General features: G+C 43.7%; 2 protein-coding genes across 4 annotated transcripts in view; one reads left to right on the forward strand and one right to left on the reverse strand.

Annotated features, from left to right (window-relative positions):
* FANK1 (fibronectin type III and ankyrin repeat domains 1) overlaps positions 1 to 4,580 on the forward strand; it is a 131,967-nt gene extending 127,387 nt beyond the window's left edge. For 2 of the 3 annotated variants that reach the window (XM_068548751.1, XM_068548752.1), the window contains 3 exons: positions 2,358 to 2,501; positions 3,023 to 3,100; positions 3,190 to 4,580. In XM_068548751.1, the coding sequence (XP_068404852.1) occupies positions 2,358 to 2,501; positions 3,023 to 3,100; positions 3,190 to 3,345 (378 nt within the window). In that variant the 3' untranslated portion in view covers positions 3,346 to 4,580. The remainder of the gene's footprint in view (positions 1 to 2,357; positions 2,502 to 3,022; positions 3,101 to 3,189) is intronic. The other variant, XM_068548750.1, reaches the window with a different exon arrangement.
* Positions 4,581 to 6,383: 1,803 nt separating this feature from the next.
* ADAM12 (ADAM metallopeptidase domain 12) overlaps positions 6,384 to 12,216 on the reverse strand; it is a 388,450-nt gene continuing 382,617 nt past the window's right edge. The window contains exon 23 of the mRNA XM_068548756.1: positions 6,384 to 11,366. Within this exon, the coding sequence (XP_068404857.1) occupies positions 11,306 to 11,366 (61 nt within the window). The 3' untranslated portion in view covers positions 6,384 to 11,305. The remainder of the gene's footprint in view (positions 11,367 to 12,216) is intronic.

Genomic DNA, 12,216 nt, shown 5'->3' on the forward strand with positions numbered 1-12,216 from the left:
CTGCTTATTGCTTTTAGAATTAGATTATTTTTATTCTTGGTTTGCTTTAAAGATTAGTCATTAAAAAAAACTTCCAAAGAGCAAACACTATATCAAGAATAGAGCATTCCAGCTCTCGTGTCTTTGCTTTGAAGCAGGCAGTTTGGTTTGCTTCTGGTTTCATGTCATCAGAAAGCACAAATTCTACTTGGCAAATAGAAGTAGAGTTGTTTGGACTTCTACAGATATTTGAAGATGGGCAAATAGAATTAGCTCAATTAGGGTAACTGCTGATACCTTTGAAAACTTTAGTTCAAGATTTCAAAGAAGTTAAATAAAAATTTCAGGGCATGGAAATAAGGAATGATGAACAAAATTCTCTCCTAATTGTGATTGCCAGATGGTGTAGACTACTGAGAAGTTAAACTGATGACCTGGAAAATAAACTCGAATGGAGAAGAGTTATGTCTCCCGGATGATGTCTGTAGATTTGTCCTAGTTTGTCTCTGAAGTGTGATTGAGCAAAAGCAAGGCTTAAGTTGTGGGATCTCACTGGTTCCTGCTGCTGCTTTTAGGGGGCTGAGAGGAGTGCCCCTTGAAGGAAGAGCCTCAATCAAGATAAATCCCTTTTATTACATTTCTTGTTTTGTTTTAGAGACACGCACAAAAGGTCAGAAGGACCAGCCTGCGCGCCTTGGTGGTTCGGGCCCACACCTGCCTTGGGTGGTAGTGACAGCCGCATTCCTCTTGTTTGGTTTATGATGAATTCTGCTCATGCTTTGGACCCAGTAAAAGTCTGTAGCTGAAAATGAAGTTTGACCTTTGCTGAAAGAAGGGCAGGTCTCTGCCATCAACATTTAAATACTGGAATTTTGGAAGTGTAGGCTCTCTGGTCTTTAGTTATGGACACACTCATTTGGGGTGAATTCCATCTCTTTCTGTAGCACTGGAACTCCATAAATGTGTCCACAAAAGATTTCTGTGTGGCTGGCAGGTGGCTGGTAGATGACGTCAACACGAGTCCCTCTCTGTTCCTGGCAGGTGGTTGATCCGATGCTTTGGAAGACAGTGGGTTGGATCTGGGAGCAAAGTGGGACATTGTCACCCTCTTCTCGAATCGAATGATCTATACTGAGAGCGAGTTATTTGCATGGGGGAAGCATTTCTACATTTAATGAGCCATGTGACCTCAGGGAAGGTATTCGACTTCTCTGAGATTTGGTTTAAACATTTGTAAACCAAGAATAAAAATAGCTACCCGTTCAACCCCTCAGGACCAAAAGAGAAAATGTGTGTGGAAGTGCGTTGAAAATGCATAAAGTACCTTGTAGTACGAGGCGGTTATTTTATAATTATTTAAATATAATGGAGTTTTCTGCCCAAAGGTTATTTGTTATTTGCAAGAGGAAGAGCTGCACATCTTAACGGTGTTGGCAGTGGCTAATCTCATACACACAAATCACCTGCAAGGTCCTAAGCCCCTACTGGCAGTTCCTTGTTTGTTATTCCGGTCTGATGCTTCATACGAAAGCTGCAGATAGCTCTGAGTAATTCTTCTGTAAGTAATTCTTCTGAATTAGACCTGTGTGTGCATTCCATGCATCCGTCTGTGCACATGTGTATATGTCTACTTCAGAACCACTCTTCATGGGTGGATGAGGTCTTCGTTGGGATTGGAGGAGGCAGTATCTACATTTTATCATTCTAGAATATGTCTTAAAAAGCATGAAATTGAAGGATCTTAATGTCGGGCAGATTATTAGAAATGGCCCATCTTACTACCAGGCAAACTACATTTTGGACAAGGCATTAGGTTGGCTAACTTTTCAGACTGATTTCATGGAAGAGATCTGGTTGCTTTGTATTTACTCCAGCTGTAGTTCTCCTGCTTAAAATGAATACCTGTTGGTAAGTATCAGGGTGGGTGTTTATATTACTGTCTTGTTCCAGAAGGGATTTAAAGCCACTTACAAAAGACACTTAAAAGTAAGCAGCAGACACTCTTTAAAAACCAGACGAGGAAAGTTAGGCACGAGAAAATAAGGCAGGGCTCACATGGGGCAAAGGAGAAGGTGATTATGTTTCATTTTTCTGTCCCATCTTTTTTCCATTTGAACAAAATGTAAATGAAGATGCCAGTGGGTGGGGAGGGGCCTCCTGGGGGCCTCTCAGCACCCTCTAAAGTGGTCCAAACACAGCTGCTCACTGTGTAAATGTGAATGAAATCAGCACAGTCCAATCAACTCTCACCAGGTCTAGGAAGACTGCTATCTAAATTGGGGGAATTTGGGCAAGTAGACATTTCTTTATAAGTTTCTGATGAGTGATTTTCAGGAAAAGAAAGTGGGCTAAGAGCCGCTCTCCCTGTGGCTCTCCAGGTGGACACCACGGACGCTGGCTCAGGGTGGACCCCGCTCATGAGAGTCTCTGCGGTCTCGGGGAACCAGAAGGTCGCCTCTCTGCTGATTGACGCAGGCGCGGATGTGAACATGAAAGACAAAGACGGGAAGACCCCTCTCATGGTACGCCTTGCTCCACACAGCAGCCTGGCTTGACAGGTGGAATTAAGGTCAGAGCTGCCCCTGTAACAGAAATTCTTGCCGGTGCAGCCACATAAGAGCACGGGGTTTTGGTTGCGTGTGTATTCCCTATCGGCCTGTGAATTAAGATATGGCAATGTCACCGTAGCATTCTTTTGGGAGTGGGTGGGGGGGTCACTCTAGTATTTTTGTTGTCTTTTGACAACTTTCTTGAAGGATTACCAACCCCAGTCCCTGGGGCCATTTTAGGATAAAAACAAAGAAGTGCTATTCTCTGTCCTGGTTTGGCCTAGGACTTGTCAGGTCATCCTACATGGAGAAAAGCAGATTTCCTTTCCTCTTCCCTTGCAGTTGCCATCGCTGTGCAGCGGGGCACACGCACCCATCCTGCAAAGCCACAGCGGCCCCAGACAGCTCTGACTCTTGAGCATGCTGCTGGTGGGTGTCCTGGACCTGTCCCACCAGGCACCCCCTTCCGCTCACCCCCGCTGTTTGTCTTCTAGGTGGCCGTGTTGAATAACCATGAAGAATTAGTCCAGTTACTTCTCGACAAAGGGGCAGACGCAAGTGTGAAAAATGAGGTATGTAACTCCATCTCCAGCTAAGGACTTTTCCTGGCGAGGAGGAGAGAACATAGACACAAAAGAATTTTTCTTGTTTTCTCTTGCAGTTTGGCAAAGGTGTCCTAGAAATGGCCAGAGTTTTTGACAGAAAGGTTGGGATGTTCTTTCTGCCCTTTGAGGCTCATTTTGCAGCACTTAAAAAAAAAAAAACAAAAAAAAAAACCCAAACCTTGGATCACATGCACCTGTTTTTGTTTATCTAGAATGTAGTCTCCTTATTAGAAGAAATGAAAAAAAAGCAAATGCCGAAGAAGTCATCTGTTCGCTGACCGCGGGGCACCTCTTACCTCCCTCCGAAAGCCAAGTGAAACGAAGCAAAACGGGACTTGAACTAGAGAGATGAAATTCTGCATCTTTGAGGGCTATACATTTGATTAATTATTTAGTGAAGATTCACAGTACTTTTGTAACATACAACTGTTCTCACTTTGAAATACATCTTTCTACCTAAGTACGCGTGGCGGTGGTGTCATCATCGGGCGTCTGCAGAACGGGGATGTTTTCTTGTGCTCGGGCCTTTTGGAGTTAGACGTGAAGCAAAATATTTTTGTCCCGGAGCTGCACAAACATACACGGGTCTCCCACTTCCCGCTCCTGCCCTCCAAGCTGTCCTCCGAGCCACTCCAGGACCCGGTGGAAATTCCTTCTCCCATGTGTTTTTAATTATGTCCTTCCTTCCCAACCTAAGGCCTTCCAGGCCGTGTGGTCAGGCTGGTGCTCCCTCCTGAGAGACGCTCCTCCTGAAAGCCCAGGAGGCCATGTGAAGAGTTTTCTGCTCAGCCGTTGGCCTCACATCAAAGCACAAGATACGTATTTCAAGACCCCGATTCTGCTCCATTAGAGCAGTGCTTTTAGAACAGACCTGTCTGAGGACGTGTTTGCATACACTCAGGCCCTGACAGTGAAAGAGCCGGCCTGCTGGCCTGTTGACAACTTTGCTGAAGAGGAGTATATTATTACATCGAGTCCTCAGAGCAGAAAGGGTTTTGATACTGATCACTCAGTTCTAAGACAAGTAGGAATGAACAGGTCTGCTGGTTGGGAGCTCAGACACAAACGTGTTGGAGCTTTAATTTGGCAGACACACTTAGAAATCAGCAAAGAGGGGAGCGAGCCGACCGCGTGCATTTCGCGTCTCCAGAGACAAGCTGGTTAACTTGACCCCAGGAGAAGACCAGCTACAGAGGTCTGCACGGGACTGGAATTGTCTCTGCAGGGAAAGAGCATTGAAAAGGTTATTAAGGTGCCAAAGCTCTGGGGGAAGGGCATAGAGAATAAAACACACCATCGGTTTTTTGATGTTGGCAATTCTCAGCTCTATTCCATACAGCTTATAGACTGTCCACCTTAGGAACTGGATCTGTGGATCATACGCAGTCCTCTCCTTAGATATTTCACTAGCGTTTTACCTTTTGTACAAATGCTTATTCCTTTAGATTTGCTGGACTAGATTTAAAAAAATCTCTCTAAAAATCAGAGCATTGTCACGGCGTTCCAAGGCTCCTTTTCCCCCACCATGATCAATGTTGACTCTCACCTCCACTTCACTCCTTGGTCTGTTGTGTATAATATTCATGACCTATGGGAAGAGGGCACACCCCTTCTTGTGGAGGTCAACCTTGGCCATATAACGGGGCTGACTTTGGTCAATGAAACGTGAGTGGAAGTGGCTCCTGTCCCTCCGAGAGGAAGCTTTAAGAATCCCCAGGTCCCTCTTGCCTCTGCCACAAGACCAGCCGTGATCTGGATGGTGGCTACTCCATCAGCCCAGGGTCCTGAGACAAGAGCCAGAGCTCCCCCAGGATGGACATGACATGTGAGTGAGAAATAGCCCTTTCATGTCATAAGTCGCTGAAATTTAAGAGTGGCTTGTCATCGCAGTGTAACTTAGCCAAAAACGACTGCTTGTAAGGTCCTAGCTCGTATCTGTGAATTTAATTTTCCACTGAAGCACCTCTCAAGTCCTTTGGTTTCCAGTCTTATTTTATTCAGACTTTAAATTTTTATCTCTCTAATTTTTATCTATCTACCTACCTTTCTTACCTATCTATCTATATTCGGACTTTTTAAAATTCAGGAATGGATGTTGAATTTTATCAAATGTCTTTTGTAGCATCTCTGGTTATCATAATATGGCCTGTTTCCCTACAAGCTATTAATTTGCTGACTTGGATTACTAGATTTTTAAATATTGAACCATCCTTATACTCCTGAGATGATCTCATTGGGTTACAGTGGGCTGCTGAGTTCTATATGCTCAGGTGCTATGTGTGTTTGCTTTTTAATATTTTTCCTTAATAAGATTAGATTGTGGTTTATCTTGTGTTTTGAATTTTCCCAAGGAAGCAACCCATGCTTTTATTAGCTTCATTTTTCCCAAGTAATTTATACTTTTTATTTCTGAATTGGAATTCCCTCTGGATTGGAATCTCTCGGGAAAGGGCATGAGCAGTGGATTGTCACAGGCATCCCAGGTGAGTGCTTATAATTCAAGGAGTCTGAGAAACATGGCTGTAGAGTGTGTTAACACAAATGGTTCCATTTGCTATTTGCTAGATAATCTGCTATTCAGCTTTGACTCAAGAGTCATTGCATTTCTAGGGCATAGATTGTTTTTCTACTTTCAGTGCATTATTTTATATATATATATATAAAATCAATTGAGCTACATTATTAACTATGAGGTCTTCTATGTACCTATTTTTTGCCTGCTTGGTTTGTCATGGGTAGAGGGTGGTAAGAATAAGGACACCTGTTACCATTCTGTAAATCTATTTTTCTCGGTATTTACTGCAGTTCTTTATGAAATTGGATGCTAGTTAAAAAAAAAATGTGTAATACATTCCCATTGCAATTAGATTTTTATTCTGGATATGCCTGATGTAAATGTTTCTAATCCTGCTTGCTTTCTATTTGAATCTCTCTCTTCTATAAATAAGGTGAGTTTTAAAAATTTATTGGATAGGTTATGTATCACATCGTTCAAAGAAGTATTAGGTTCCCCCCCGCCCCATAGTGTGTGTGAAAAGGCATAAAGGCAACTTCTTCCATCCTTGTCCCATCACCTGACTGGCTCATGTGGACTTGCAGCATGCATCCCCCGACCCTACAGCTCACCATCCTTCTCAGTTTCTTAGGCATCTATAAATGAATGCGAATATAGATACATTTTTCTACATGAGAGTTCCCCTCCCCCCCATTTTGGTAACATGCTCAGTAATGAATGAGACACATCTTTATATTAACCTGTATACCATTTATTGGATATAATATGCGTAACATTGACTTTTTTCTATGGAAAAGCAGGTTGTATTACCTGTAGACCCCCAATATGAGAAATGTGTACAAAGGTAACAGACCGTAACATAAAAAGGTATGTGAAAAAAATTAGCAAACCAAAGCATGATAAATGGATGAAGCACTATAAAAATGAATGTACTGGTTTAGTAGCTGTAACTTTGTACTGTGCTGAATAGCCTGTAGCCAAGTTTTACAGAGTTATACTTATGTGCCACACACATTCAAACAGTGCACCTTCCTTAAAACCTCCCCACTTGACCTGATAGACGGTACAAGAGCGCAATGAACTCTGACGCTACTTGTTCTCCTTGGACTCTTAGAGGGTTTTCTCTTTCTAGTTTGATGTATTTTTTTCTATCACTGTCCTTCTTACTTAAGTACTTGCTTTTATAGGCCATGAACATAGATATCATTCCACTTCTTTGTAAAACTAAAACGATCACATGAGATTTATCCTTTTTTCTGGATTTACAGTGTGCTAAATTGAGAACTAAAAAATTATCTCATGGAAGGAGAATCACAGGGAGAATACAGGACATGATTTTTGGAGATGATGTGGAAACATCAGGGTTGGTTACAGAGTATTGAGCCTGGAAGAGCCAAATCACATTGAGAATTCCTTTGTGTGTTAAATCTTATGGCTAGCACAATCCATTATTGAATATTATGACAATTTTATATGCAGTGTTTCTTCCCCTGATTTTTCTCGTATAGAACAGGCTCTTAATGGCTAGATTCTAAGCCACCCACTGCTGTCCCAAAAGTAAAGAGGGGGTTTTCTTTAAGAAAGGCAGGGAAACAGTTTATTCACGTGCAGGTAAATGGCTTCTGGAAGCATCACTGCACAGAAATGGTTCTCAGCCTGGGGCTCACGAATCTTTCTTAGCTTGTTGTTACTGGTGTGACTATCAGAGTTTTCAAATAGGTTTAAAAGAAAGAGATGTCAATGGGAACTGTAGAGTGCGTCAAGAGAATTTTGTAATTAGAGGTGAACTGATTTTCTATGGCCAACTCCCCCTTCCAATAGATAGATAGAAGTCTTTAGCATCCCTCCTGGGGGAGGGACGCTGCTGGAGTCCGGGCTGGCGGGGGAGCCGGCAGGGCTGCTCCAGGCTGCGGCGCTGGAGAAGGCTGGGCTTTGGGTGTCCGATGGGTGGACTTGTGGGGGAGCCACCACTCTGGCTGACCTGAAGTAGCTAAAAACGCAGAGATCTGTCAGAGATTGGAGAGGCCTCGGTGCTGGGTTGGGCCTGGGGAAGGAACTGGTGTCTGGGTGATAAGGAGTGGCCAAGGGACGTATTAGCCTAGGCTGCCTGTGTCCAGATGTGTTCACGGCCTGCTCGTGAGTTGTGGGAAGGAGAAGAGATGGCAGCTGCCAGCCAGCCATCGTGCGGGGGACCCACAGCCTGAGTCACCCCTGGGGGTCAGCATCGGCACCGGGAGACTTCCGGGTGTGACGTTTATCTGGGTTACTTGTGTTTGGTTGGGGTCAGTTTGCTAACAGTGAGGAAGGATCTCCAGACCGAGTCTGCCCTAGGCTTCCTGCTCCCTGCGCACCTCGGGGAGCCCTCCAGAGCAAACGTTTTAAATGAAATAAGCCTCATGCTGAAAGCCTGCGAGGGGTCAGGTTGCTGCCCAGGCATCATGCCCTCTTGGGTGTTGGGGTCTCAATGGCTCAGAGTGCTTTGTAAACAGCAGTGGAGAGATGGCAGGGAGATGCTTGAGAATTCCCGCCGGGCCAGCACCAGGCTCTGTTTAGCACCACGGAGATCACAGGCTCCTAAGAACGGTCCGCCACAGAGCAGAGTTCGAGATGTTCTGCTCTTAGGGGTTACGCTGATGTGTCGTATTGATTTGCCGGAACGATGGGCTCTGGTTTCAGACTAAGAATTCCTAATAAAGTTAAGAAGGCATAAAATTGTCCCCTTTGAGACTAGTCAGGAGTATTTATTCTCATGTAGTTTAATTTGTTGCTCTTGTGGTTTTTTTGTGATGTCATCCCACATGTGTAAGCTGGAAAAATTCACACTGGGAAGTGTAATCTCTATGTGCATATTTTGACAATGGAAAATGTTATGTATTGTTTCTCTTGGTTGCTACACATCTGATTCCATGTGTCAGGAAAACACACTGTTACACAAAATTTCAGGCGATAAACTTTTCAGTGGAATGCCTGGAAGATTAGCCATCTGCTTCCCAGTAAAGTGGGGTCATACAACCTACAACAACTCTCATAAGATGGAGGAAGGAAAGTGACTACCCTTAGGGCCTGCTCTGTGTCGAGGCGTGCTGACTTTCTCAGCGAGGGCCTTCTAAGCCCCCATCAACTCTATTATTCATGCCTATACAATTAAAAAAACTATTAAAAAGAGACTGCCATTGAAATATAAGCATTAACTTTTGTTTCTATCATCTATGAGGATATAAAAAGGGGGAGGAATAGCTTCCCCCCCCCCCCCAAACAACCTGGCTATTGGTTACTTTCCTAAGTTATATTAAAATGAAAGTTGTTTAATATGCTTCATTTGATAAGTATTGCATTGGGAAGTATTGTTCCTCTAATAATATTATCTGTGTATTGTAAGGGGATATTAGGTTTAACTATGTTCTTTTCCAGAAATAAATTGCATGGCTCTATAGAAGCACTTAGTACTATAGAGAGAGAAGAATGTGTATCAGCCGTGGCCCCTAAGTGGCCATTGATGGTGCAATGTAAGATCACAGCATTAATCTCCTTTAATAGCAAACTATTCCTGGTTCTCTGAAATAGAAGCATAGGAACTATAATTAAGGACAGACAAAAAAAAAAAAAAAAAAAAGTTCACATCCTCTTCCTTGCACTAGGAGGAGGGGCTACAATGCCAGATCCAAGGATTTGGGCATCTACAAAGACAATACCCACATAATGCACCATAAAAATTCTGTAAACTTTTCAACAGCATATGTTTTGGCCTTAGTATAGTTACCAAATATAATACCAGTGATAGTAATTCTGTATGTACTCATCAGCAGTAATAGTTTCTAACATGGCTTTATAGTTTTAAGAAATTAATAAATGTATAATGAACAGTTGCATGCTATAAGAGTTGGAATGTATTAGAGCCGAGTTCCCTTTTGTGTGTGTGTGTGTGTGTGTGTGTGAGACATGGATTTATTGAGTTTATCCATGATCGTGAATACTATGTTCCCTGGATACGGTGGGAACACGCGGAGAGTTAAACGCACTCTTGTTTCTGGAAGGCAAACCAAGATTCTTGGTACGTTTTGTCTTTCTGCTTCAAGGCATAGAAAGACCACTGAAATGACCCCAGATGAAGTCCCTGTCATAAAACAGAGTGGATTATGGAACTGCTGTCAATTGCCTTCTAATGTGAAAACCAGTCGCATATGACCCCACTAGAAGACAGACAGAGGCATAATGGCATTTTTACCTTGTCTGAGTCATTTTGTCATTTTCATGCCATCAGATACAAGCATCTTCAAGATCTCCTTTTGGAAATGGCTCCCCAGTCAGACCTCTAAAGGGTGGAAGGCTGATGGGGCTGCTGCCCAAGACTGCACTTCGTGAATCCTGAGGATGAGGACTTTGTTTCCTTCGCCCATTTCTGTGATGCTCAACAGGTAAGTTGTAAGTAAGTGCTTAGGAAACAGATTCAGACTCTGTGCCAAAAACATCTTTCAAAGATTTCCTCAGCCAAGTTGGGAAAATAAGATGCCCCAAAGAGAACTTACTAGTAACTTAGGGTTCTTTGTCCAACATATACTAACAAGGATAGCAGACCATAACCTGTCCCAGTGAACACAGCGTTCCATTTGGTTGTAGTTTTTGCAAGCATAGGGATTCTGCCTAATTTTTAATAAGTTGAACCTTGCAGTAAAAGGAGATTTTTATCTACAGAATTGAGTCACTAGATCTGGTTACTGGTTCACATCTGAAAATAGTTAGTTATACTCTGTGGAAAGCCTCATCTATCTGTCGGAACACAGAATCATTGTATTACAGTCAGTCAGTCAAGAACACAAGGTGGTAATTTGTTTAGCTCCAAACAGTACAGGGAGATGGAGGGTTGCAGTGCTTGGGCAGTAGCTGTCTTTGTAGAAACACACCACCTTTCCCTATCTAAATAAGGTGCGGATGCCAGCACTCCTTAAAGGGCAGCCAGCGAAAGAAGTTCTTGGTGTTTCTATAAAGCAAACTTCTCTGCCTGCTCTCCAAATGCGCTCAGGGCTGGTGAGCTCAAGGTCAAGTTTCTGCCTGGCCTCGTGTTCCAGTCTCTATACTGGTGTGGCCACACCTTAAAATTCCTTTCCGCAGCCCAGGTTCTCTCCAAAGCTTCCCGGCCAGAAGCCAGGCTCTGGGGTTCCAGAAAAATCACTCGAGGTCCTACCTGGGGTCTCTTGAGCTGTGTCTGGTACCATAACCACAGCCATGGGTAGCTGGGGAACTGCTGTCCAATAAAGCCTCCTTCAAAAAGTAATACATCCTGTCCAGAATCCCAGAAAGCATGATATTTCAAGTTCACTAAACTATTAAAAGCACAAAAAGCCTTCCTTCCATGGAAAACTCAGTGATGGTTTAAAAAAAAAAAAAAACAAAAAAAACACGCCCACTACAGCGCACTGCGCTGTAGCAAGCATTCTGCATAAATTAATAATTTACAAGTACCTGAGCAAGTAAAAGTATACAGAGCACCATAGCACAGCACAGCACCGACGGCAGTAGCTCAAAGTTCTTCAAATCATGGTGTTTGAAACATTAAAAAAATTCTAAAAGTTGGTACAAAAAATAACTCCAACTGGAGTTGAGAGATAGATAGTGCAAACTTCTGTCTTCATTGTTGAACAACGGTGTTGGCTTGCTTCTCACTTTGCATAGGCGATGTGGGTGGCTCTGGGCACTTGATGGGGCTGTTTGGAAGCAGGTCTGCAGGAAGAGCAACCAGAGAGGAGAAAACAAAACAACTGTAGTTAGAGGCCCTGCCAGTGATTTCTGCAGACACAGACGCCCGGGTTGGAGATGCCTTTTCTTGCACTGTGATGTCCTTCCAGGATCAGACCCCCCCACCCCCTGCCCTGGGGGCTGGAGACCCCTCTTGCTTTCATCAGGAATTGCAGGTCCCAGAAGGGATCTCGCTGAGAGCTGCAGCATCTTCAGCCGTTTATGACCCTTTCCAAAGCTACTGCTCCCGTCCGTCCACAGGAGAAGAGTGCCATTCAACAGAAAAATGGTGCAAGCCACAAAGGTGAGCCTCATGTGTAACTTTAAATTTTGTAGCAGTCTTAAGTAAAAATAGATAAAACTAACTTTAGTCATATGTTTCACTTAACCCACTCTATCCAGAGTAATAGTATTTCACTGTGTCACCAACATACAGATTAATGGGATAGTTGACATGTTGGGGTACTGACCCTTCAAAATCCAGTGTGGGGAATTTCCTGGTGGTCCAGTGGTTAGGACTCCGTCCTTCCACTACAGGGGGGCACGGGGTCGATCCCTGGTTGGGGAACTAAGATCCCTGGTTGGGGAACTAAGATCCCGCACGCTGCGAGGTGTGGCCAATAAAAAAAAAAAAATCCAGCATGTATTTGCATTGCCAGCATATCGTATCTTCCACCAGCCACAGTGTGCCCAGCGGCTACTGTATTAGTGCAGCTCCAGAGCAAAGCTGGGCCTGTGGGATCCCTTGGAAATGAACATACAGAGGATTCTCCTTCCAGGAGGAGACCAAAACCAGCTCGCACTGACGTCAGCAACTGGCCGCTGCTTGAGGTCA

This window comes from Eschrichtius robustus, chromosome 7 (assembly GCF_028021215.1).
Source record: "Eschrichtius robustus isolate mEscRob2 chromosome 7, mEscRob2.pri, whole genome shotgun sequence".
NCBI classification, from domain to species: Eukaryota; Metazoa; Chordata; class Mammalia; order Artiodactyla; family Eschrichtiidae; genus Eschrichtius; species Eschrichtius robustus.